This window comes from Dipodomys merriami, unplaced genomic scaffold, assembly GCF_024711535.1.
Source record: "Dipodomys merriami isolate MVZ:Mamm:240054 unplaced genomic scaffold, mDipMer1.0.p SCAF_11, whole genome shotgun sequence".
Taxonomy (NCBI): Eukaryota; Metazoa; Chordata; class Mammalia; order Rodentia; family Heteromyidae; genus Dipodomys; species Dipodomys merriami.
The window spans coordinates 16,748,849-16,775,562 of NW_027202382.1; the positions used below are offsets into that span (position 1 = coordinate 16,748,849).

The window sequence follows — 26,714 nt, forward strand, 5'->3', positions numbered from 1 at the left end:
TGGGCAGGAAAGTCTGTGAGACTCTTAACTCCAATTAAGCACCAAAAAAGCCAAAGTGGTACTGTGGCTCAAGTGGTAGATTGCTGCTAACCTTGAGCCCAAAAGGTCAGGGATAGTGTCCTGGCCCTGAGTTTAAGCTCCAGAACCTGCACATGGACATGAACGTGCATACACACACACACACACACACACGAAAGAAAAATGTGCAAGCAAAGCTGGGCTCATGTTTGTCAGCTACTCAGGAGGCTGAAATCTGAGAATTTTGGTTCAAAACCATATGGGGCAGAAAAATCCATGAGACTCTTTAATGACCAAAAAAGTGGGAAGTGAAGCTATGTCTTGAGTGGTAGAGGGCTAGCTTTGGCCAAAACAAAACTCAGGGACAGTGCCTGGGCCCTGAGTTTCAAGCTCCAGGATGGACAAGAAGGAGAAGAAATAAAGAAAAGGAAGAAAGGAAGGAGGGAAGGAAGGAAGAAAGGAACGAAGGAAGGAAGGAAGGAAGAAAGAGAAGGAGGAGGAAGAAAAGGAGGGGAGGAAGAAGGAAGAAAAGAATGAAGGAGAGGAAGAGAGAAGGAAGAAGAAAGAAAGAAAGAAATGCAAGCAAATGAGCCTGCAGCTCAGGGAGAATAGGGAGCCCAGCCCTAAGGAGAACTAATTAGCTTTGCCTGAGACTGGCAATATCCAGGGCAGTGGGGGTGATTGGAAAGGAAAGTGGGAGCAGGTGTGGGCAGGGAGGGCCGTTGCAAGAGGTAATTGACAAAGGCAGCTCAGGATTTGATCAAGGTGGGCTTCAGAAATGCATGTGGACGGGAAGAAGCATTTAAGAGAGGAGCCATTAGGCTCCTTCTTCTGGACCTTGTTTCTGTCCTTCAACTTTGCCTTTCTCCCAGACACGGCTCTGAGCAAAAGCCTATGCCCTGGTCAGAAGGGTTGCTGACCTCAATAGTTGCATGACACATCCTGGTGAAATACAAACGCATTTTTATCTAGCAAGAGCTGAGTCGATAAAGCAACCACAAACATTTGCGCAATGCCTCTGGATTTGCCACGCAGTTATACACTGATCCGTCCCCCTGGTTTTTTCACGTTTTGTGTCAGGGAAATTCTGTGTCCTGCCTGGATGACAGGCGAGGTCAGGGTTCCTGGTGTGGAGAACAGAACTAGCAGCAGAGGCGCCGTTGGGTAGCCAGGGCCGCACTCCTCCCTGGCACTTGTGTGGAGGCCCACGTGCGTTGGTGAGCTCTCAGGCAAATGGCACCTTACCCCAGAGGTGGTTAACTCCCTGCAGGGAGCTGGTGAAAAGTGTGCGCTCCCAGGCCCACCCCAGACCTTCTGAATGCCAGTCTCCAAGCTGCAGGGCCTGGGGACTTGTGGTTTAACAGGAACCACTAAACTAGACGCAACTGGCTACAAGCCCAGAGCCCTGAGGGGTGACTCTGAGATACACAGCTGAGCAGAAGCTCTCTCCCGGTGCCTCAGTAGCCCCAACCTGCATAATGAAGTTGGGTCTGAGACTCTGGGGGTGGCTGCCCAGGTGGGCAGAGCTAGCAGGACGGTACTCAAGGACTCTGGATGCCTTTTCTTGATCTTGGGGACCAGGGTGGGGATCGGCGATGCTATGTGGCTCATTCTAGATCCCATTCACTTTGGGGTCTCCACTGCCAAGTCCCACTTTTGCTTTTCCTAGTCCCTTCACCTTTCTGGTCACCTTAGTTTCTCTGCACAGCTGGATGGGTGAGACCAAGGCACGTACAACGTGAAGCGCACTCGGGGGGGCCAGGGATGGGTGGGACCTTGGGTCACCATGTGTCTTCCAGTGAGCACTTAGGAGCACCTGGTCTCTTGGTTCTGCTGCGTGGACTCATCGTTCAGTTCCATTGAATGAGGTGGTGACAGACAAGACACAATGAACACAATGCACGTTTCATGTACACACAATGAAGATGCTGCCGAGATTCAGCATCTAAACCACAGAGACAGTAAGCAGGTTGAATGTTGAAAGAAATATCAACTGTGGGAATTATTTAAATAGTAAACACAACAAAATGCTTCTGACTTGGATAATAATGTGTGAGAGGAGTAATTATAATCACAAAGATGGGACGTTGTTAGAGCTCGGCCTCCCCCCTCCCCCATCTTTCCCAATCAGCTACAGCTTTGTCTGCCAACTCCACACCAATCCCACACCACTCTCTCCTGCCCATCGTCCTCACCGATGTTATCACTGATGTTATCTGAAGGTCACCTGCACTAAGACATTGGTGCACAGTCTCAGATAACCTGTGAGCCCCTTCCTTGTGCCATTGCACTCCCCCCTTTTATTCGTATATATTAATTGCACACAGGGATTTTATTGTGCTATTTCCATGCATGATGTACTTTGATAAAGTTCACCCCTTTTCCTCCCTCCCTCCCTCCCTCACTTCTATTCCCCCCACCCCCACCTTGTGCCAGGGCTTGAACTCAGGGCCTGGGAAGCTGTCCTTGAGCTTTTGTGCTCAAGGCTGCCACTCTACCACTTGAGCCACCACTTCATTTCTGGCATAGACTTTCTTGCCCAGTCTGGCTGTGAACCTCAATCGTCAGATCTCAGCTTCCTGAGTAGCTAGGTTTACAAGCATGAGTCACCAGCACCTGGCTTATTTTTCTTTCTTTTAAACCCTATTAAAGGCTTTCATGATTTTATTTTCATATATATACAGGAAGAACTTCAATCATACTTACCTCCCTTGTACCAGCCTGGACTGCCATACTTATTGTGAATGGCTATGATTCCTTTTTCTCTTCTGCATCCACAAAGGCAGGGCTCCTCTGAGTGTTTCTGTGTCCCCCCTGCCCTGGCCCTCACCTCTGGGGCGGAGGGAACTTCTTTTGGATGGAAGGCAGGGTGAACTGGCAGCTAGGGTAACGGGACTGCATGCCCCAGTTCCTCTAGAACTTTCTGGTTTTGGTGTGCGAATCCAGCATTCGACCAAATCTCTCTGTTGGGGACATTAGTCACTCCACAAGCAGAGCCCTAGTAGAAGAACCTTGCCCAAACTCAAGTTCTGTTTTATGGAAGGAGACTGCTTAGCTTCTGCTTCAGTTTTAGTTAGGCAAGCCCAAGCGGCCAGGCAAGTCCAGACTTGCAGCAACAGATGGACAGTATCTCTCTAGCCTTTGATCCAGGACTATACTTCTATGACTTTCTTCCTGAATATTAAAAAAATAGGAATAGAGATTTCTGAATCATATTTCTGAACCATACTTCTGTGGAGTTGGTCATATACAATCTGAGTATGTTAACTATAGGAAAGCAGCACATTGTACAGCTATGAAAAAACAGATCCAAGCCAGGTGCCAGTTGCTCACGCCTGTAATCCTAGCTACTCAGGAGGCTGAGATCTGAGGATTGTGGTTTGAAGCCAGCCTGGGCAGAAAAGTCCATGAGACTCCAATCTCCAATAAACTTCTCAGAAAAGGCAGGAAGTGATGCTGTGGCTCAAGTGGTAGAGTGCTAGCCTTGAGCATAAGGAAGCTCAGCAATAGCATCCTAGGTCCTGAGTTCAAGCCCCAGCACTGGCAAAAAAACCAAAACAGATCCTAGCTACTGTAATTCTAGCTACTCAGGAGGCTAAGAGCTGAAGGTTGTGGTTCAAAGCCAGCCCAGGCAGGCAAATCTGAGAGACTCTTATCTCCAATTAACCATCAAAAAGCTGGAAGTGAAGCCGTGGTTCAAGTGGTAGAGAAAAAACAAAACAAAACAACAAAAACTTAAGAGATAACACTCAAGCTCTGAGTTCAAGCCCTACTATTGGCATACAAAGAAAAAGTAGATCATTTTGTAATAACATGAGGGGAAAGGATATGATACTAGGGACAAAATTAGGACAAGCCTAATTTTACTTAGAAGTAATTCTACATATAAGGAAGACAATATAAGAAAGACAAGAGGTGCTTTGGTGTGCAAACTGTATCATTGAGTTGAGGGTAATTTTTGTACTTTTCTAAAATACAAATTTAGCTTGGCTTATATAATCCACAGATCAGGAACTTTTGGAGAACACTGCTGTTCTTCAAATAGTGGTGTCGGAGCTGTTTTCATTCTGTCCTTCCTGTCGAGCAGCATTCCTGGGGAGAGAGGACCGGGAGTCACAGGGTGTCTCTCAGCTCTTGCCGGTGCTGCTTCTGGTGCCTGGGAAATCCTAGACTTGGAGGTGAGACTCTCAGGTGAGGCCCAGCTTCTATACTACTTCTCTCTCCTCCCACCGCAGCACCATCATCTACTGCTCCACACCACTCTATAAATTGGAGTCAGTTTCTGGCTGTAATGCTCCTCTGAGCCACACGAGGGCACCACACCCACACTGATGATATCCTGCCTCAGACCAAGAAGCCTTCAGAAGCTGTCCTCCAAAGCCAGAGGGATTGAAGTCACTGCAAGCCTGTGATGTTCCCTCTCATCAGAGAGCCAGCGAGGAAACAATAACAACAACAACAACAAAACCCCAATAACAGAAAGGCTCATAAACTGAGAAGATCCAGAACTGTACTGACCAGTGGCCCTCGAAGCTGGCCACTTTCAGGCACCCTGAAGCATGTGGACATAGAAGCTGTAAGGTCCCTTCAGGCTCACTCTTAATCCCTGCAATGCTGAAGGCACCTGGCTGTCCATCATGTCCTAAAGACTCAAGAAAGGAGATTCCTGTACTTGGCTTTCCACTCTGGCTCACCAGCCGGTCCCAGTCTCTGTTTCATGCTGTTTACTAATTGAACGAAGAGGAGGAGGAGGAGGAGGAGGAACAGGAGGAGGGGGAGGAGGAGGAGCAGGAGTAGGAGCAGGAGGAGCAGGAGCAGGAGGAGGAGGACCCAACAACTTTCCAGACATAAACAATCTCAAGGTGTTCTTTCCTCCTCTGCCAGAAGCCCCTGGGCAAACAACGGGAGACCATGTGCCAGGTCATGCTCTGCCTCCTCTAGGAGTAGAGGTCTGCTTAGGCTACATTGTAAGACCCTATTCAAAAAACGAAGCGGGGCTAAGTGTATGTCTCAGTGGCAGAGCACTTACCTGACATGCATAAGAGCCTGGGTTTGATCCCTAGTACTGGGGAAGGAAGAGAAAAAGAAAAGAAAAAGCCAGCTATGGGCCAGTAGCTCATACCTGTCCTAGATACTCAGGAGGCTGAGATCTGAGAGGAGCGAGGTTTGAAATCAGCTCAGGCAGACAAACTTGAGAGACTCGCATCTCCAATTAACCAGCAAAAAGCTGGAACTGGAGGCATGGCTCCTCATCCATTCTCCGACAATCCCCCTCCCCTCCCATCCCCTACAGCGCAGACGCTTTCCTGTCACCTGTCTGGAGCATCCTTGCCTCCAGGCTCCCTGGTGAACTCCTGCTCATCCTCTGAGGCCCAACATGTTCTGATTTCTGCAGAGATTCATCTGGCCGCTCCCAGTGTGGGGTCCTCTGTACTACATCATGTAAAACATCATGTTTGGTTTTCCACACTGGAAACCTATTAAGGCCACAGGCAGAGTCCATTCACTTTTACTCTCTTTCTCTCTCTCTCTCTCTTTTTTTTTTTTTTTTGGTTGGTCAAGATGCTTGAAGTCTGAGCCTGGATGCTGTCCCTCAGCTTTTCAGTTCAAGGTGAGCGCTCTACTACTTGAGCTACAGCACCACTTCCGGCTTTCTGGTGGCTTATTGGAGATAAGAGTCTCACAGACTTTCCTCACCCAGCTGGCTTTCAACTGCAATCCTCAGATCTCAGCCTCCTGAGTGGCTAGGATTATAGGCGTGAGCCATAGACGCCCCACTTCCATTCACTTTGGTATCCAAGAGACCTAGGGAGCAGGAGACACTCAATGAATGTCTGCTGACCCAATTAACTTGTTTCCATCTAACGAGCTCATTAGGGACCTGTCTTCCGAGTCATCAGAGAGCAGGGCTCCTCCTTTCCTGGAAGAGCCATCTTGAGAGATGATTGTTGAAGCTCAGTCTTGGCAAGAGGAAGGTCAGGCCACAGGATTCCCAGGGCACACAGCATATTTGAAAGCAAGCAAGCATGTGAGCTCAAGGAAGTACATTGAAATGAGTTGGTTGTATATTAAAAGCTTCACATTAAATATACATCATGGTATAGCGTAACACACAGAACTGCAACTTGACAAGGGCACATTTCAACCAGAAGTGGTTAGAAGGAGTCAGGGAGACAAATTAGCCTGGGGGAAAGAGATGGAGAAGTTGAGGGCGCCTTCCAGGTTTGGTCTTTGCTGATAAGTATTGGCTTCTTTTAAGTGTGAAGAGGCAGATGTGACAGTTTGCTGGACAGTTGCCTGATTCAGTAGGACCTTTTCAGGGATATCCCCGGGTCAACTCTAAAGCCAGCCTGGTTTGTCTGAAGGGCACAAGCACTGTCTCCAGGATTTGTGAACACACAGTAGGCCTGGCTGCCAGGCCCTACCAGGCTTTTGGTGAAGTGACATCAATCACTTCTGAGTGTCTCAGACAGCTGCTGGATATGCATTACAAAACTGCAGAAGCAGAGTTGCTGTGGGAAATGATCAGGACTCCCTCCAGCTGTTGCTCTAGCCCCCAAGGGCCACAAGCCCAGAGCCACTAGACTTCAGCAAGAGGCCCAGCCTCTACCATATTTCAGTGAGAGGCCTTCCAGAAGGCTCAGGGCCTCTTGCCTCTTTCCTGCAAGGTTGCTCTGGGAGTCTCTCAGGATTGAAGGGCCTTGGAGGGCAGGTGGGCCGACTCCCCACAAAGCCTCCATTCTTCCTGCGGCCGCCATCTTGTTCTGCTGGGCTGCCAAAAGGGCCCTTGACTCTGTGGGGCTCAAGGACAGAGCTGCTGAAGTGGCCAGAGCATTGTGGTCAATAATGAAGCCAGCAAAGAAGGGAAAGAAAAACGTCCCCGTGGCTCTGAGCAGAAAGGGTCTGAAGAGGCTGGAGGCTGTGTTCTCAAACAAAATGCCCAGGGCAAGATATTGTGTGGCAGGCAGCCCTCCCCCTCACCCAGCTCATTTTTTTTTTTTCTCTCTCCTTTCCATTAATTGGCAGCAGATGAAAAAAAAAAAGCCAAAACAAAAACCAAACCAACGCCAGTAACCTGAATGTGAGTGTTTCTGAAAGGGAAAAGCTGTTTCAATTGTTAGATGTCCAAGAAAACATGAATACCACGCTGACAGAGGAAACAGTCACAATTAGAGGAAGGAGGGGAGAGGTTCATAAAAATTAAAGGGAAAAAAATTCCTTTTAGCATCTCCCATCCTCTAGACGGCTCCTCAGCCAACCTCAGTCCCTCAGGCAAGCGGGCAAGCTGGGGAAGATGAGGTAGCGAAGAGGGTGCTGGCAATCCCACAAGCCGAGGCTAAGCTGGGGGTCCGGCTTCACTTCCTCACCCCTGGGCTCCAGACCTCCCTCAGAAGCTTGCTCGAGGCTGTCCTCCAGGGAGGGCTGTGCGGCTCGGCAACCTCAGGAAATGCTTAGAATGCCGCATCTGAACGCGCCCAGGCCAAGCCTCAATCTCCGATTGCAAGGCTCAAAGCACTGCGTCCTCCTGGGAGAGCCTGGTGGCACCTGTGTGGACCCCTGCCAGCTCCCCACTCACTTCATTGTGCCTATCCCCCCTCCCCCCCCAACCAGGCAGCCCGGGTCCCTCCAGGCATTCTCTTTGACCTCTCTGACCTGCAGGCTGTTCTGAAAAATGCAAAACAGGCAAAGGCTGGTTTCTTGGGAGACTAGACCAAGGCTACAGCCACCGTGGCAATACCGAGGGGCTGGGGCCCCTGGATGGACAAACAAGGATCAGTTAGGGTGACCCAAGAGGTGGGGTGTTTAAGAGGGGACATCAAGGAACTAGGTTTGCCCGAAGGTGGCCTTTAGTCCTGCTCTGCCCCAATCTGACAGGTCTTATGGAGTCCTCCAGACCTCTCTCCCCGCTGGGCAGTGGGCTCCAACTGTCTGTGAACATAAGCAAGTGCTCTTCCTAAAGGTGCCATCCTGCTCAGATGTATCAGAACCCTTGCTGAGTCTGAGTGGTAGTCATGTAATTCATGGGGTGTGGCAGCCATGCCTTTCATGCTGCAAGGTGGTGGTTAAGGCAGGGGGTCAGATAACTCATTTTTGGGGGTAGGGGGAGGGTTGGTCATGGCCTTGAACTCAGGGCCTGGGTGCTGGAACTCAGGTCTCTGAGCTCTCTTGCTCAAAGCTAGCACTCTACCACTCTGAGCCACAGCTCCACTTCTGGTTTTCTGATGGTTAATTGTAGGTAAGAGTTTCATGGACTTTCCTACTTGAGCTGGCTTTGAACCTGGATCCTCAGATCTCAGCCTCCTGAATAGCTAGGATTATGGGCATGAGCCACAAGTACCTGGCTGGATAATTTGTTTTTCATCCAAACAAGACATCCAAGTTTTGTTTATTATTTTTTTTCCCCCAGAAAACCCAATGGAGGGGCTGGGAAGGTGGCTCAGTGGTAGAGCGCTTGCCTTGCATGCATGAGGTCCTGGGTTCGATTCCTCAGCACCACATAAGCAAAAAGAAAAAAGCCAGAGTGACACCGTGGCTCAAGTGGTAGAACACTAGCCTAGAGCTGAAGAGCTGAGGGACAGCGCCCAGGCCCAGAGTTTAGGCCCCACGACCGGGACTCCCCCCCCCCCCAAAAAAAAGAAAACTAAATGGAATTGATTGTATGTGAGAAGCACCTGCCTCAGGAGGCTGGGACATGCTGGAGGGTGTGTATGTGGTTTATGTATGTAGCAGTAGTGTGGATGACCAAGACAGCCCTTCGTCCTCCCGTGGCCAGGTGACAGCGAAGCCATGCAAACCAGAGCCTTGGTCATGGAGTCTGCCCTACTTCCTATGAGCTGGGGGAACCTCGGGCATGTTACTTCCTTCTTCCGACACTCTTCTCCCCCATGTTAAAAACCTCAGCCTGCTGGCTGCTGTACACCCAAGGGGCTCACCTGGACTTGCCTCCAGGTGCCAAGGGCAGGAGGGAGAATCTTGGTGCTAGATCAGCCTTAAGACTCACAATGCTCCTTACTGACTGTGCATCTGGCTGGCCCTTCCTGCAGGCTGACTTTCTCCTCTGGCCAAGCTGTGCTCCTCAGCTCCTGGCCCAGTTCCTGCAGTAGCCATCCAGGTGCCCAGAAGCTGCGGGGCCTAACTGGAGCCCCTGCCTCCTTCTCTCCCGGAGCCTGGCATGCCAGCCAAGCTGAAGACACTGAGCTCTGAGACCGAGACAGGCATGCAAATACCGCCCCTGCCCAGACCCTGTGTGGTATAGAAAACAAGGGATGAGAATATATATTAAATGACTATTTTATTTACACACCCTATTCATAAATAATTGCATCCTCTTTCTGACTGCACAATGATTCCTTGAAGATCTAATGATTACAGAGAGACTAGAAGTAGATGGGGACTTTCTCGTGTGTGTGTGTGTGTGTGTGTGTGTGTGTGTGTGTGTGTGTGTGTGTGTGTGTGTGTGTGTGTGTGTGTGTGTGTGTGTGTGTGTGTGTGTGTGTGTGTGTGTGTGTGTGTGTCCATGTTCTCTTACCTATGTGCCCATTGTGCACCCAGAAACACACACACATTGGAGAGCCAACCCCTGGGCCCTCCTGGGCTGGGGGCCAGCTTTGGCTCCCAGCACCAAAGGGAAAAGTTTGCCCTACTCAGGTATGAGTTTGTGATAGCTGGAGAACAAAGAGATGCAGCCCAGGGATTTCCGCTCCGCCCACCGCTGGAGCTGCTCCGCCTTTGTTCATCCTGGAAGGCATCTCTTTGGATTGCAAATATTTTAATTCACAGAAACTCAAGGAGGGGGGTGGGGGCGGGATGGGGACTGGGGCAGTGGGCGGCTGGCAGTCCCTCTTCATCCAGGGCCCTTCCAGCCCCGGAAGTGGCAACAGCATTCTAAGACATGCAGTGGTGTGCTAGTACCATACACACAACACAAACTGGATACAGCTGGCAACACAGCTGTGCTGGTGGGCGCCCGGCCAGCGCCTCCAAGTCTCAGCACTGTCACTGAGCAGGGCCGGGCTGGTCCGCTCACAGGGTCCGCACAGCCACCGGGTAGAGGAGGGACAGGTGCTCAGCCCCTTTGATGGGGAGCTTTCTGGTGGTGTAGTAGTGGATGACTTCTGGGACACTGTCGAATGGAGGGCTGTTCTGACCCAGCACGTATTTCTCTTTGGTTTTGGCCAGTTTCATGTGCATAAAGCCCTGGTTGCTCCTGTGAACAAAATACAGTGATCAGAGATCTGCACAGCACGGAGCAGACGTCACAGCATCAGTTTTGCTCTTCTCCCCCTGGGATGAGAGGCTGAGCTAGAAGGGCTGTGGGCTGTACCCAGAGCCACAGGTGCCCAGGGACAAGCCGAGCAACCGCAGGAGAGCCTGGGACACCAGGGGGGCGGCGGGGGTGGTACCCAGGTAGGAATGAACTTTCCCAGTCTTCATTGAGCTGTTGTCAGTAGAATGTGGGCAACGCTTTTCCGCAGGCACTCCCCTCTGCCTCCTCTGAGGCCCCACCTGTCTCCTCTGCCAGGCAGTCTTCCAGGTTTGCACAGGCAGAGCTCCTTTCTTCACGTCACTGCCCTGAGAAGACTCCTGCTTCCATCTGCCCTGCCTGAGGTTATTTGGCCACCCTCCCTGTTCCGCTACGGGTGCCATGAAGGAGCAGGGCCAGGCCTTTGTGTCCACAGTACCTGCTTCAGAACTGTCTGGGACAAGCTGCCCAAGTCTGCTGAAGGAAGAGCAGCAGAGGCCGCACGGGCATACTCACGCCTCATCACCCTGCCCCGGTGCTGGCTATCCCTTCCTTGCCCACCAGCCTGGACTTTTGTGACCCCATGGCGATTCTGACCCCACATCTACAGGTGACTGAGGGCTTCCCCAGCATCCTCCAATTTACCCAGTGTGTGCCACTTAGCCAGGAAGTTGGGCTTGGGAGTGACCTCCTGCCATCTAATGGGCCCACTGATGGGCTTTGGTCATCTGTGACCAGCTGGAGAGGACGGTGTGGACTCAGAAGGTCTGCCGCCTTCCTTAGTCCCACCAACTCCTCTCCCGCTTCTGCGCTCCCATGGGGACCCTGAGACCATCAACATTCTTCTCCAGTCAGGACGGGGCCCCCAGCGCCCCCTCTCTCAGTGCCATTTTCAGATAGGCAGAACAATCGCTTAATGAAGTGCAGACCTGAGCAATGCATCTGCTCATAATAATACATTTAGAGACGTCACCCTTGGCTTAAAGGAAATCATTCAGAGAGCAATTACATTTTCGAGAGAATAATTCCTGTGAAGAACTGAAATTTAAGTCAAGATTTTTTAAGGCTGGTGATGTTCTAATTACAGAGCCTGTGGCAAGTTTCTCCCCGTGAAGGGTCACTCCGCTGGAGAACGCCTCGACAAGCGTTCCGGGAGCAGGTGGCCAACTCATGTAAAGCCAAGCATGCTGGAGAAGGCCAGAGTTTTCCATGGTAAGGGTGGGAGAGCTCAGTGCATTCAAAGGCTTGCAGGGAGGGCATGAATGGTGCCTCATTTCTTCTCTGAGCGCCAAGTGGGGTGATGTATGTGTGTGTGTGTGTGTGTGTGTGTGTGTGTGTGTGTGTGTGTGTGTATGTGCTTGCGCGTGTGTGCGTTTCACGTGTGTGCACGCATACTGGTTCTAGGGCTTTAACTCAGGGCTCAGGCCCCAGGCCCCAGGCCCAATCCTGGAGCTTTTATGTTGTTGTTGTTTTTTTAAAATAGTGGCTGTTGGAGGGAAGAGTCTCATGGAGTTTCCTGCCCAGGCTGGCAATCCTCAGATCTCAGCCTCCTGAGCAGTCAGAATTACAGGTGTGACCCACCAGCGCCTGGCATGGGGTGACTTTTTAAGGAGCCAAGCCACCAGACTTTGTGATCTACCCCCAGTCCAGGGCTTGGGGAGCAAAGCAGAGAAGCTGTCTGAAGAAGGGTGGCCGCAGCCGGTGGAGACTGAGTGCACCTCATTGTTGAGGGTTGGGGAAAGCAGCTGTGGCCAAATAACTTCATGTTTTCACTCTGGTTTCTTCCTTTTCCAGTGGTGATAGGAAGTACTGAACTTAGAGCCTTGAGCTTACTACACAAGTGCTCTATCACTTAAGACATACCCCAGTCTTTTTGCTTTAGTTTCTCAAATCGATTTTTGCTTGAAGATAAGGATCCTCCACTTTCTGCCTCCTGCATGAACCACCATGCCTGTCCTTCACACTTTCCTTTCTTCTCTTGCTTCTCTCACTCTTCATTTAGGGCTAACATTCTGCCTACCACTTGAGCCCACAGCTCCACTTCTGGCTTTTTCCTGGTAAACTGGAGATAAGAGTCTCATGGACTATTCCTACCCAGACTAGCTTCAACCCCTGATCCTCAGATCTCAGCCCCCTAAGTAGCTAGGACTAGAAGAGTGAGCCACCAGCACCCACGCATGCTGTTTTCTTTTAGAAGTGACTGGCAGTGACGGTGACAACAGCTCTAATAGAGCCACAGGTGGATGTCAACGGTCCATTTCCAGGCTGAGGCTTGGAAGGGTCACCAAGTGGTAAAGACAGTACTGTTGTCTGTTAACATACAGTGAAGCAGGGTACTCCCTTAATTCCCTACCGCCGCTCCAGGCCTGCTGTCCGTCCTCCTTCCGTGCTGTTATTTCTTTCTCCACTAACTTACACCACGAGCAGGCTGTGGTGTACACAGGGGCTAAGTGGGTCATGAAACTCAGAAATCAGGGCGGAGCTGGGACCACAGTCCAGGACTAACATGCTAGGAGACAACTGGCCCCAACGTGACAGTTGTGTGGCCCTCATGCTGCCCTCACGCCTTGCTGGGTGGGCTCTGTCCCTGCCTCATCAGTGCCACAATGGCCTCCGCGTGTGCTTTTAGTCCTCGGTGTCTGGAACCCTGTGTGTCTATGCCAGGCTGCCAGGCTGCCAGGCTCACAGTCCTGCTTTCACTGGGGAATCTGCCTGCATTGCCCTTTGGGGCTAGTGGCCTCTCCCTATTAGCCAAGTCTTGGGTATTGAGGTTCAGGAAGGGAAGTGAATGGACCGCAGTCACACAGCATTGGTTTAGTGGTGCCAGATCCCCTTCATGGGGTCTTTCTCAGAGCCTATGCTCCCAACCTCTGCAATCCTCAGACCCAGAGAGGTTGCTGTCTAACCCTCAGTGTTCCATGTGAGGCTGGGCAGGGTGGCAGGGAAGAGGCCGCAGACTCTGAGCAGACATCTCCTCCATGCGGATCTCTTGGGTTACTTCACCAGGCTACTGGCAGAGCAGAGAGCAGAAGAGCTGGGAGTCAAATGCTACAAGTGGGAACACACATTTTCCCTGGAATTGGGAACAGTATAACCTGGCTAGTGAAGGCCCCAGCCACAAAGGTAGGATGGCAACTTCATCCCAAGGGATTCTTGGGTCCTGAGAAGGCTGGCCAATCCTGGACTAATGCAAAGGTCAGGTGACATCACACACAATACATCCTGATTGGTCACAAGGTTCCCCCCCCCCCAAGTGAGAGGCCACCAAACAACAGATGTGAAACTAGTGCAGTAGTAGCTGGGTGTGATAGTGTGTACCTGTAATCCTGCCTCGCAGAAGGCTGAAGCAGGAAGATTTTGGAGACTTTGTCTCAAAAAACAAAACAAAAACCCTCAGAAACAAAACCTCCCCAAAGTGGCTGCCAATGATGGATCTAATGATATCTAACACTACATCAAAGAAGACACCAGTAGTTGTTGGAGGGTGAGCCTCTGTCACAGACACCAGCATAAGAAAGGAAACCGTAAAAATCTCTATGGAGACTGGGAATGTGGCTTAGTGGTAGAGTGCTTGCCTCGCACGCATGAAGCCCTGGGTTCCATTCCTCAGTAATACATAAACAGAAAAAGCTGGAAGTGGCACTGTGGCTTATGGTAGAGTGCTAGCAAAAGACCCTCAGGGACAGTGCCCAGGCCCTGAGTTCAAGCCCCAGAAGCCTGCATCAGACAAGGAGTGTATACAGGATGCCATGGGTGCTGCTCTGAACAGAATGGTTTTTTGGGGGGAGGGGTGAGGTGGGGGTGAGGAGGGGGACTCCTGTTGGTACTTTGGAGGGAACAGATCAGAGAGGCAGGCTCTGGGCTGGGCCATCCCTCTCTCTGCAAGGCAGCATGCACTGCTGCAGTATGGGTACCACCATGGTTCTGGGAAGACCGTCCCTGGGGAGCGGTGAAGAGCTTTTGTGTCAGCCCTGTCTCCTTTGATAGGACATCTTGAGAGAGCAAAGTCACCATTAGGGGTGTCTCTAGTGGGTGACCTGTCTAATGAGTCTTGCAAGGTCGGTGGAGGCGGGATGCTAGGACTGTCATGGTGCTCAGATCCCTCATTACCATCACAAAAAAGCACCTCCTTGTCACCAGCACCAGGATTAGCGTGCGTGCCTGGTGCGCTGGCCTAATAACAGGCCCCACCTCGCCTTCTAATCATGAGCTTTAATAAAACATCACTCAGCCCACAGCTGCCCGCCCTGCAGAGCAGGGTGCGAGGCCTCACCTCTTGCTTTTAGACCTAATTGCTTGATGCATATTTCATGAAGAATCCTGGGTAATAGTTATGTTAAATCGCTTCTTTTCATGATGAAATGACTTAAAAACACTTGCATATAATATTGATGTAGGAGGGGGGAGGAAATTGCCCTTGGGGACTAGCCTGTGAGACCCAGTTAGAAGAATACACACACCAGGGATATTTCTCGTTAGCCTGAAAGGTGGACGGAAACTTTCTTGACGCAGATGGCCATAACATTGTCCTTGAGCTCAAAACCTTCTGTAGCTCCCTTCTGCCATTAGGTATTGGGGGAATCAGCCCTCCTGGAGCCCCCACCAGGTGCCTGGCAGAGAAAGAGGTGCTGCCACAGCTGCATAGCAATGGTGACAGGCAGGTATGACCATCACTGTTAGAGATGGGGAAACTGTGGCTCAGGAAGGTCACGTGCCTTGGCTCTCAGATGTGAATCTGTCTGCTGGACTCAGAGTCTGCACTCTTAGCCTGGCCTTCCGCGGCTACAGCTACTGCTGCAGCCTCACCTTCCCCGTCAGTCGCCCCACCAGGTGGTTCTGGGTGTACAGGTGGGCCTCTGTGGGCTCACAGCACCTGCCTGGCCCCCAGCCAGGGCACTGCATGTATGCCAATGATCCCTCCTTGCCACCACTGGTAACCTAGTCAGGCCTTGCACCCTCCCCTGCACGGTAAGCATCTGTCTCCTTGTGTGGTCCATCCAAGGTCGGATTCAGTAGCTGCCTTTTCTGGTCCAAGATAGCCAGTGTGGATTGCAGAGTGAGCCCACTGGGAAGCAGAGGTGGTCCCTTAAGGTGGGTAAAGGTACCTGCTTCCCAAAGCAAGAAAATCTTGCCCTTGGACAGTCACAGGGAACAACAGGACAGACACCTGTTTTCTTGGGACTAAGGAAGAACTTATACCTGGGGCCACTGAGCTGACCAGTTTTTTCTGCCCAGATCTAAATACCTAAGCCTCAAATACGAGGCCAGTTTCTCCCTAAACATGGCCTCTTGAAGTGAGGAACAAGCTGAGCCTTGGTCCTTCCTAGCTAGGGCCCTTTTCCTTTTTTTTTTTTTTTTGGTTCATCTTAAACATCTCACTCTTACTTCAAGCACATTCTGGAGCAAGGTGGGTCAAAGGAGTGGGTAAAAGGAGTCTGTGCACTTAACAATTGGCATGATGTTTTTCAGGGAAGGGAGGTGGGCACCTCACCAGCAGAGCCCAGGGGACACAGGTTCTGTCGTTAGCACAAACAGCCCAAGGGACCTTCTGTCCCCTTCCCACCAGTGGAGGTAGAGATGTACAGGGAATTTATGTTGAATCAATAGGCAATCAGGCCCTGTTCTAAAGCTAATCTGCTCTGACCTTGGGCAGGAAGATCAGTCCCAAAGATGTGGATGATGGTAGCCACCCAGGTGCCTATAAAACAGGTAGTTCCTGCTGTACTCCTGGTGACTGAACGAGGTCCATGGAATCCACTCAGAAACTGAGCTGGCTGGTACCTCATATCAATAGTCCTCCACCTTCTCCTACTGCACTGTAGACAAGGGATGGAGATCTAAGTCCCTCTGAAAAGATACTGGGTGGCTGTTACAATGGCACTCAGCAAAGAGAGCCATAAAATCCTAGGAGGAGAAACACAGAACCGCAAACTCTCGGACATTCACTAGACAATTTCTCCAGATACCTCCCCAGGGCTTCATGGCTGCAAGACAGGGCCCACCTGTGAATCCCAGGCAGGCCTGGAACTAACTATGTAGCCTAAGCTGGCCTCGAACTCTTAATCCTCCTGCCTCAGAGAACGAAGACACACAAGTGCTGCACAGTATGGTCTGCCTGGGGCATGTCTGGGAAGATGCTGGGTGCTCCCTTAGTCCACAGTTGGATGAACCTGTGGCTTCACAAAGAAGCAAGGAGAGCTGTTATTAAATGCAGATTTCCCACTGCCCAAAGACCAAGGGCCCCAAAGGCCCCTTCTGGCTGAGATGTGCTATGAGTCCCAATTGTGTGTGTGGGAAGCAGCTTATGAGACCCTGTGATTGATACTTGTGTTTCACCTACCACCTCTGAACAGCCTTCACAGTGACAAGCCAAACACACACCAAGTTATTGTGAACAATGTCTAAATATAAGCACTGTTGAGCCAAACCACCTGATTTATAACCAAATAACCAGACTTTCAGTAAAAGCATCAGCAGTGATCAGCCTTCCTGAGATGTAGGCATTTCTCAAGCTCCAAGTTGGTGGCGTCAGTCAATCATGCCACAGAACCCTCTCTAAGCAAAAGAGTAGGCAGGTGCTTCTCTCTGGGAACATGAGGAAGAAAAAGGCTCATTTCTGCACACAAAGAGGTAGATAGGTGAAAATGAACCCATTACAGATAATTTTCTAGGGAAGGGAGAGAGAGATCACATGTGTGCATGTGGAGATGCTACCCCTGCCTCCCCCCCCAACCCACCCACACACAGAGAAAAAAAAAATCCAGCCTAAAGTGTCAGTAATGTTAAAGTCACACTACTTCCCAGTCACCAGAGTCTGGGATTCTTCATTATACCAATCCGCCCTCCCAGCCATAGTGAGCCGCTGTGAGCCTCAGCCTGAATGCTTGGGAAAGGTGAGGTGATGGACTCCATAAGGTAACAACATGGAACCTGCCAAACAAACTAGCCCCACCACAGCCTGCAGGCTGGGGGGATTGGGCGGGGGAGAAGTGTGTGTGTGGGCCTGGGGGAGGTAAAATACAGCATGTGAAAGGAAACCTGAGCCACAGAGGGGACCTTTCAGGAAAGGGTAGCTTTTATAGGCAAAGAGGGGCTGGACTAGGAACCTGATGTCTACCCAGGCTGGCCTGGAGAATGAGACAGAGAGCCCCTCTGGGCAAGGAATCACTGCCTGGAGCCTAGGAGGCTTGGGCACAGTTGTAAACACAAGTCTGTGCTGCCTCTCTAAGCTTTCGTGTCTGCCTGCACCTGTTTCCCTTACCTTTGAGATGCCTGCTGCTGCCTCAGGTCTGAACTAGGGGACAATGGCTGAGCGAGTCTTGCCACTGACACATGCAGGTCACTGTAGGATCCTGGTGGCTGGTTAGGAAGCCTCACTTCTTAGCAGCCCATGGTAAGCCTGGTAGGAGCCCAGAGGCTGCAGCAGACTGAGGCCCGGGAGGCTCTTCCTCATTTTTTAAATGAAGAGTCAGCAGGGTTCTTCAGAAAGCACTGATGCAGACGCAGGGCTCAGGGCCTAGGGGCCTGACTTGGGCCTTGTTTCCTCCTACTGCGCAGAAGCTGCTGTCCATCTGGTCTGTTTGCTGGCTCCGGCTGTCCAGGCTCTCCCCGTCTGTTGGGTCTGTTGTTCATGGACACGCTGGCAGCCCAAAGTTACAGTGGCCATGCATCCCCCTGGCTGTGACATGCTGGCTGAATGGAGTGGGAGGCCTGGGTGTTGGCTCTGGCTCTGATGCCGGGTGACATTAGGCAGGGTGGGTGACACAAACAGGGTATGCACTGTCCTGAGATTGATTTCCAACATCAAGTAAGATTGCTCATGACTGAAAGGGCAGCGTTGCGCATTGACTGGGGCCAACATGAAAATATACCATGAATAAGGAGGAAGGGTTTCTCTGATAAAGCTATGATCCTGTACCATCTTTGGCATCTATTAAGTGCCTAATGTGTACACTGCTAGGGAAGAAAAGGCCCCCAACAGAGGCTCTGAGACTGTTTAGCTCCTTGTCACCATTTAACAGATGACACTGAGAGGCAGAGGAGCAGAGGCTTGCTCCCACTGCTTCCATTCCCAGCTTGCCTGCCTCCCCCTTGTCCTTTGCTTTTAGCTGTGCGGGAAGAGGGGAGTCTCTGCAGCTAGACAGGTGAGGGGGGAACTAAAACAACAGCCACGTTCCACACCTGAACTTTCTCACTTTCTCAAGATCAAAGCATCTTGCCAGGGACAAGTGGCCCTGGGAGCACTGGCCACTGTCCTGTGGGGGAGGAGGGTTGCTAATCAACCCAGGGCATTTACCAGCTCAGGAACAGGGTCTTACTATCCAAAGCATCAACCCATCAGAAGTTTTACTTAGAAGAAAAGAGGGAAAATGAAGAGGTCCTTTTGTTTATTTGATAGGTATTCTACCACGACACGCCCAGCCCTTTTATATATATATATATATATATATATATATATATTTTTTTTTTTTTTTTCCCCAGCCCTTTTGTATTTTATTTTTCAGATGGTAATACTGGGGCTAGCCTGGATCTATGATTTTCCTACTGATGCCTTCCCTGGAGCTGGGCTCACAGATGCTCCTCCCCACACCTAGACTGTTGGTTAAGATGCTAACTTCTTGCCTGGGCTGGTACTTCCTAAGTAGCTGGGATTATAGGGGTAAGCTTCAGAAGGGCTTTTTAGAACTACAAGTTTCAACTGAACTACCCAGATTCAATGTGAGGGTGGCTATTCTCTTGGACTCTCACAGGCACACTGCTGAGTACTGACACCTGCACACCAGACGCTGTTTTTTTTTTTTTTTTTTTTTTTGTCAGTCATAGGACCTGAACTCTGGGCTCTTCAGCTCAAGGCTAGTGTGCTACTACTTGAGCCACAGCACCACTTCCGGCTTTTTCTGCTTATGTGGTGTTGCAGAATCGAACCCAGGGCCTTATGCATGCAAGACAAGCGTTCTACCACTGAGCCACCTTCCCAACAGAGGCCTTTTTACAAAGCATAGGTGTGACAGTGGTTCCCAGGGAAAAAAAGTCCTCCAAAGCTTTTTTGGAAATTGAGTCTCTTTTTCTTTTTTTTTTGGTCAGTCGTGGGGCTTGAACTCTAGGCTTGGGTGCTGTCCCTGTGCTCTTCAGCTCCAAGGCAAGCACTCTACTGCTTGAGCCACAGCGCTACTTCCGGTTTTCTAGTGGTTTATTGGAGATAAGAGTCTCAAGGACTTTCCTACCCAGGCTGACTTTGAACCATGATGCTCAGATCTTAGCCTCCTGAGTAGCTAGGATTACAGGTGTGAGCCACCAGTGCCTGGCTTGGGTCTCTATTTCTTCATCTGTGAAACAGAGTATTTCATAATGTTCTCTAAAGTCCATTGAAAACAAGAAGGAAAAAAAAAAAAAACCACTTTGAATACAGCATTGGAAACTTGGGCCCCAAATTGGCTCCTGCCCTCTTAGGCCTCAGTTTCCCCATTTATACAATACGGGGAGAGGACAGAGATCCACTGAGGGCCTACCATAGCTCCAACCTTGGAAGCCTGGTGCACAGAAGATGCCCATATATGATGAGGACTGGATGATCATTCAGATACTGAATCAAAGCTTCACATTTATCACAAGCACTCAAGAGCCCAGGGCTAGACAAGGAGGGCGGGTTCCAACATGTCCACAGGGCCTCAAGGACACAAGGCCTTGGCAAGTCTGACACTTCTTGGGCCTCTTTGGAACCTGGGAACTCTTTAACCATTCTCTAAAGGGTTCTGATGCATCTTCAGTTTCATCTGAGGGAGGTGCATCTGTAGTGTTCACATTTAGTGTGTGGACACTCTATGCTTCTAACCACAGGGGCGCTCATCCCACCAAGACATACTTTCTGAGATCAGCTAGCCCAACTCTGCTATGGGAAAGCTCTTATGAGTGGACATATAACTTACAGGAGCCTGCTGATGGCTCCAGCTCTGGCTCTCAGGCCTCGCTGCTCCTTCTGCCCTAGCCTGGCCCCTCAGAGGTGAGAAGACAGTAGCAGGGGCATATGGATGGTGTCATTGAAGGTCTGCCTACCCTGGCCACGAACCTTGCTGTGTGGACACAACTCCACCGTTGATGTGGGGTCTTGCTGAGCTTGAATCCACCTGTCTCTTCTTCCTCCTCATCTCTGAGGACAGGAGCCTATGGACACCCAGTGCTATCAGCTATTGAGGACTGTCTCTCTTGAATCAAACCAAAAGGGGGATGGGCCCGAGCACTTTAAGAAGCAGAAACGCATTGGCTTTGACCACACTTGGGAGATGTAGAAATGCAATTCTGAAAGGTCACTGTCACCCCTCAGTAGTCTGGGCTCTGGAGGGCAAATCTTCTCCTGCTGGACATTCATTCTGGCAGCTTCCTGACAGGCTCTTTCCACAGGGTGAAAAATTTTCTTAAAATTAAATCTCCAGCTCTTTGCTCCCTAATGAAATTGATTTCTGCCTTGATACACAACAAAGCTTTCATTTTATTATTTGGCTGGGGTTTGACCACAATAATTACAAGTTTTTTTCAGCATGGCTGCAAGTAATTGAGTTCCAAAGTTACTTACTATTGGAACCGGTTTCTTTTAAGAAGCACAGCTCCCACAAAACTAAGTCAACTCTTGTAACTCTCTAGATGTTTTTGATTAAGATTAGAGGAATTCTGAAGAAGAATAAACCTTACTTTCTTGGCCTGAAAAATTAGAACTCAAAAGAAGTCCTGCTGCTCTGTGAGGGCCGAGTCTGAAGCTTCCAGTGACCAGGCGTGAACAGTGTCACAGCTGAGCCTTGACGGGGTTACCATTACTTATGTTGACTAATGCCCTGCTGAAGTGTGCGATCATCATCACTGGCACAAGAGGACACTGCACACGCTTGCTCAAGTGGTTTCCTAACACCAATACCAGGAAGTTCAGAGGCCCGCCTAGCCCTCTGCAGATCCATTTTTCCCAGGAGTCTGTGTCCAGCGCATGTCTGGTTCTTTGGTAGGGAATTGTAGGTAGGGAAAAGGTGGAGGCTGGGAATGCTGGTAATTGGCACCATCTTTTGTGAGTCCAGGTGTTTTTTGTCCCTGAGGGGCAAAGTGGGGAGTTGGAGATTAACCAGAACTTCTGGGTATTTAAGATACATCCCTGGTCATAATGATCATGCTTCATGAAACTGTTCAGAAATGATTGCCATGCCCATTGTATGGACGCAGAAATAGGCCATAAAGCTACCAAGAGGCTGAATTGAAGTTTGGAGCAAAGATTCTGGCTTAAAGCAGTCCATCTGCTTAGCTATGACACTGTTTGGTTTCTTTCTACTGCTAAGTCCCACCAGAGTAGCCCGCACAACAGGCATAGAGAATCACCACACAATAAAGACAGGAGGTGACACCAGAATCAGGTCTCCTAAGTCTACAGCCAATGATTTTCCTGCTCTGCCTCATTAAAAAACAAACAAACAAAAACACCCTTATAGGCAGGAAAGCCTGTAAGACTCTTACCTCCAATTAACTACCAAAAAGCCAAAAGTGGAGCTGTGGATCAAAGGGCAGAGCACTAGCCTCAAGCACAAATACTCAGAGACAGTGTCCAGGCCTTGAGTTCAAGTTCTAGGACCAGCAAATACACACACACACACACACACACACACACACCACCATCACCACCACCACCACCACCACCACCACCACCAAAAATCTCCAAAATAAAACCATCGTATATAGGTGATTCAGTGGAGAAATCTAGAAAACAAAAACAAGCAAAAAGAAGACAAAAAGAAGCTCTCTGCTCACAGAGAGCTAATCCCAAGGGCACAATACCTACATGCCATACATGTGCTAAACAGCTACAGGCAGGGCTGAGTTCTGTGACCCCACTTCATTTCAGTTGTGGCTCATGTGACTTCAGAGGTGAGGAAAGGAGATACCCGAGGCTTCTCCTCCAACCCCAAACCTAAACATCCATACACAGCAGCATCTAAAATAAACCATTTCACCGGGAGCTGGTGGCTCACACCTGTAATCCTAGCTACTCAAAAGGCTGAGATCTGAGGCTTGCGGTTCAAAGCCAACCTGGGTAGGAAAGTTGTGAGACTCTTATCTCTAATTAACCACCAAAAAACCAGAAGTGGTGCTGTGGCTCAAGTGGTAGAGCCCTTGCCTTGAGCTGAAGAGCTCAGGGACAGTGCCCAGGCCCAGAGTTCAGGCCCCATGACTGGACAAAGACAAAAACCAAACCCAAAAAACAAACATAAGACAACAACCCACAAATAAATCATTTCTTGAGGTTCTTTCAATTTTATTTATCCTCAGAGGCCCTGCTCAAATGTCTGCCTTCAAGAAGTCTTTCAAAGATATATCCCTGTCAGACATCGTCTCTTCTACCTTCCCTCTTCTACACTGCTCACCTACCTCCTATTTTCCTTGTCTAGGCTGTGAGCTTAGAGGCTAAAGACCTGGTGTACAGTAGGGACTTCACAGCCCTGCCCTGTGACTCTAGGCTAAGAATGTAGAAGGCTGACGTTCCACGCCTGGAAGCCATCAGCCACGTGTGGATTTCTAAAAGGAACATAGCAGGAAATAAAAGAGAGGTTCTATTTAAAGCATTTCTAATAAGCTAGCTTTGCCAAACCCAGTTGTTTCTGATATTCCTCTTGGGTGAAGTAATCTTAAAAAGAAAAAGAATTAAAAAGGAAGAGAAAAGGGCCAAAGCATTATTAGAATGGCAAAAACCTACCAGCGCTGAAGGAGGAGGGAAGCTGCTGGCTGAGGGTGCTCTTCAGGAGTGACCTGTCCCCAGGGAGGGTCAGGGTGGGCACCTGTGGGAGTAGGTGAGTGGGCCCCCATACCTGCATGCTCACACACACATGCTCACACACACGCTCACACACACATGCTCACACACGCGCTCACACACACACACAGCAAACACAATTTTATTGTTTCAGCATTTGAACTATGAGGGCAAAGATGAGAGCTGTAAAATCTTGACATCTGATTTTATAAATCTGCCTCAAATACCAAGAACGTTTATGGGGAAGTCGGGGAAGGAAAGGCAGTGCTTACAAGCCCCAGAAGGGTCCTATTCTGCCTGGGAAGGGAGGGCCACCCGTGGGCTCTGCCAGGAACTTGCCTCAGGACCTCAGTAGGTCTTTCCTGTCACATTGGCCCTCTATTTCCTTATCTAAAAGCCAGAGTCTTGACCCAGATGACTCAAGGCTCTTCTTCCAGCTTTAAGTATTGTGTGAGCAACTAGCAAAGCTAGTTGCTTCAAGACTTCCTCTAAGTGGAGGCCAATGGGGTTTTCTGTGGGGGCTTTGAATTGCTTACCTAGCTCTAACTGAAGTAAAGCCCCACATCACACACTTTCCTGGGCAGCACAAGAACTGGAACAACTGTTTGTACTTGCACAGCCTCCCACACTTCCCAGGACCTTCCACTTCCATCCAGGAGGTCAGTGTATTGTCCAGCGGCTCAAAGATGTGAAGCCACTTGCTGGTGACATTCCTACCTGGATTCGGGCTCTGAACTGTGGTCTAGAGTTCATGGCCTGTCCTGTAGAATCTTTTAAGAACTCCCTCAAGTCCCCAAACAATTCATTTCCAGATATATGTCACATTAACAAGATGCCACAAATGTGATTGGAAGGGGGGAAAAAAAAGAATTGTTTGGAGGGGTCATGCAGCACCTGCAGAGGGACCTGAGCCGGGGCATGAGTGGTTTCCTGGTGATGGACGGGCACTGGAAATGCCTCCCCAGGCCGCCTGAGCTGCCCAGCAGATCGACGAGGGCTGATAGGAGATAATTAAAAACTGGCTGGAAATGTAATCAAGTGGCTCAGATGCTGGAGAGGAACAGGGAGCACTTGGGAACAAAGGGCACTGCTGTATGCCTGACTATGAAGGGAGATAGAGAAAGAATAACAAGGGATCCTTGCCATTCATGAGCATTAATCTGGCCCAGCCACATGCTCAGATAGTACTCAGAGCATGGACTGGCAGAGTGAGGCAGGATGCTTATGGCACTCTGGCATCTAGGTTCTAGGCCATTGTGGGAAGTGAGGAGCTGAGATAGGAGAAATGTGTTTTCCTGGCTCTTTTCAAAACCATTCTTTACTGGGCTCTGGTAGCTTACTCCTGCAAGCCTAGCTACTCAGGAGGCTGAAATCTGAGGATTGTGGTTCAAAGTCAACTGGGGCAGGAAAGTCCACAAGACTCATCTCCAATTAACCATCAAAAAAGCCAGAAGTGGAGTTGTGGTTCAAGTGGTAGAGAACTTGAGTAAAAAAAGCTCAGGAAGAATATCTGGAACCTGAGATGAAGCCCCAGGACTGGCACATGTCCCCTCCCCCCCAAAAAAACACCAACCCCCCCCCCCATTCCTGTCCATATTTAGCTGGTGGTGGAGCCAACCCTGAACTCAATTACACAGACAGGGCAATCTTCCAGCCACTGAGGAGGAGCTAAGAGATCAGAGAAGTAACAACCTGTCTAAGCCAAAACAGACAGGAAATGACTGCTCACACTGGACCCTAGTTCTGTGGACCCCAGTTCTGTGAGGTTCAAGTCTCAGTCAACAGAAGATTTTATCTAGACAACCATGAGGCTCTGGGATGCTGTGCCCCTTGCAATCTGGGCTCTCTAAAGTCTATACATATATGAAGCACTCCATTGAGAAACATTTTACAGATGAGGAAACTGGGGCCCAGACATGTTAAGCCCCTTTGCCCAAGACTATCCTGTTGGTACTCAGGGAGCGGTTTTAACAGGCCAGATGGATCCAACTTGAATATGAGGCTGCAACACCCTCCTGCAGGTAGGCACTGGCGATGGGGTACACTGTTAACTACTGGAAGAGTTACTGTCTCTCTGCTGGTGGTTCTTTACCACCTTCAATCCTCCTCCTTTTCCAAGGACCAAGGCAGGACAACCGCTCTCACCTAGAGTCCTCCCCCATCCTCCAGCTCCTGTCCCTTTGTGGGATAGCAGCTGTGGTGTGGCCTGCCTGGAACCATCTCCTTCCTCCTTCTGTAGTCTCTCCTACTTCCTGCCTCATCCCCACCTGGCAGTTCCGCAGGCATGGAATCAGGATGACAGGGCACAGGGCTTGGAGAGGGAAGGGGAGAAAGTCTCAAGGCAAGGAGAAATCATGCAAGCTGCACATACCTGCTTCCTTCAAAGTATGAATGTCCTAAAGAGGAGTGACTCACTGTGCCTACAGGGACCCAGCTGGGGACTGGGACAAGCAAGCAGCCATCAGAGGTATTCTGAGGAGCCCTGCAGTGGCTTCAGAAGGGCTACTTTGGAGGCTTATAAATGGGAGGGGGGCAGTCATGGTAGAGCTAAATATTTGGAGACTTAGACTCCCCTCCACCCCCCTGCTTTGGTACTAGGGATCAAACCCAGGGGTTTGCACATATTAGGCAAGTATTCTACCATTGAGCTATGCTCTGGCCCAGAGCTTCAGAGGTTGGCCTAACAGAAGTAAATGAAGTCTGTGTTCCCTTGTTGAAGGACGCAGGATGCAGCCTCTCTTCATCTCCCACACCACCCTGCAAGCCTTTATTATTTCTTGCTCCTGGCTGTCAGCAGCAACAAACTAAGATTAATCACTCTACCGCCTGCCTAGACCCAGACATGTCTACTGTGTGAAAACTCTCTCCTTCACCATATAAATCAATGAGAGAAGAGAAGAAAGAAAAACACCTCTAACTGAAATGTGTAGTTTTGGTCCCATAACACCTACCCACTCACTCTTCTCCACTAGAGCCCAGGAGGCTGCTAGAGACCTTGAGCCCAGCAGTCAGATTACCTGGCTGCACCAAGCAGATGCAAAGGGATCTTATTAAGTAAGCTGAAAGGCTGGAAGTGTGTCTTCATAAACTGTCCTGCCCTTCTGCCCTATGGGGATGGAGGAAGGGCCTCCCTTTTATCTTCAGACTGTGGCCTAATCATGGAATCCTTAAACTGGAAGCAAGCATGCCAATCAAACTTTCACCCCCTCATTTTATATATTTAGTTTTGCAACACAGAGATGATCTTACTTGGCACATGCTATCAGATCATGTACTACACCACAGATCATACCCCCAGTTCCTTGTTTTAAAGATATTATGGGGAAAATAACAGCCCTATGCATTAAGGAAGCAAAGACAACCTAGACGTACACTCTGAGAGCCCAGGACTCTGTGCACACTACTCCTTCCATGACAATTTCTAAAGGCTCTACGAAAGAGGGGAGGAGCAGAGCATGGCATGTTGACCCCCTGCTGTGAGCCAGCTCTGCTCCTTTTCCTTATTTTGTCCAGATTTCTCTGCAAAAGCTTGTGAAACCAAAACTTGTGAAGAGCCACTCATGAGTCGAAAGTGCCTGCCCTCGTTTCTAGATGAGGCTCCGTCACTTGCCTAGTATGTGTGATGAGAGGTGCACACTGAAGCCAGGATTTGGCTTCAGGTACCTCTGACCT

At 49.9% G+C, this 26,714-nt stretch overlaps 1 protein-coding gene across 1 annotated transcript in view; it reads right to left on the bottom strand.

The window, feature by feature from the left end:
• Positions 1-9,293: 9,293 nt before the first annotated feature.
• The window catches only part of LOC138819024 (SH2 domain-containing adapter protein B-like), a 136,904-nt gene continuing 119,483 nt past the window's right edge, over positions 9,294-26,714 (bottom strand). Inside the window, 1 exon segment of the mRNA XM_070010160.1 lies at positions 9,294-10,225. Coding sequence (XP_069866261.1) covers positions 10,042-10,225 — 184 coding nt within the window. The 3' untranslated portion in view covers positions 9,294-10,041.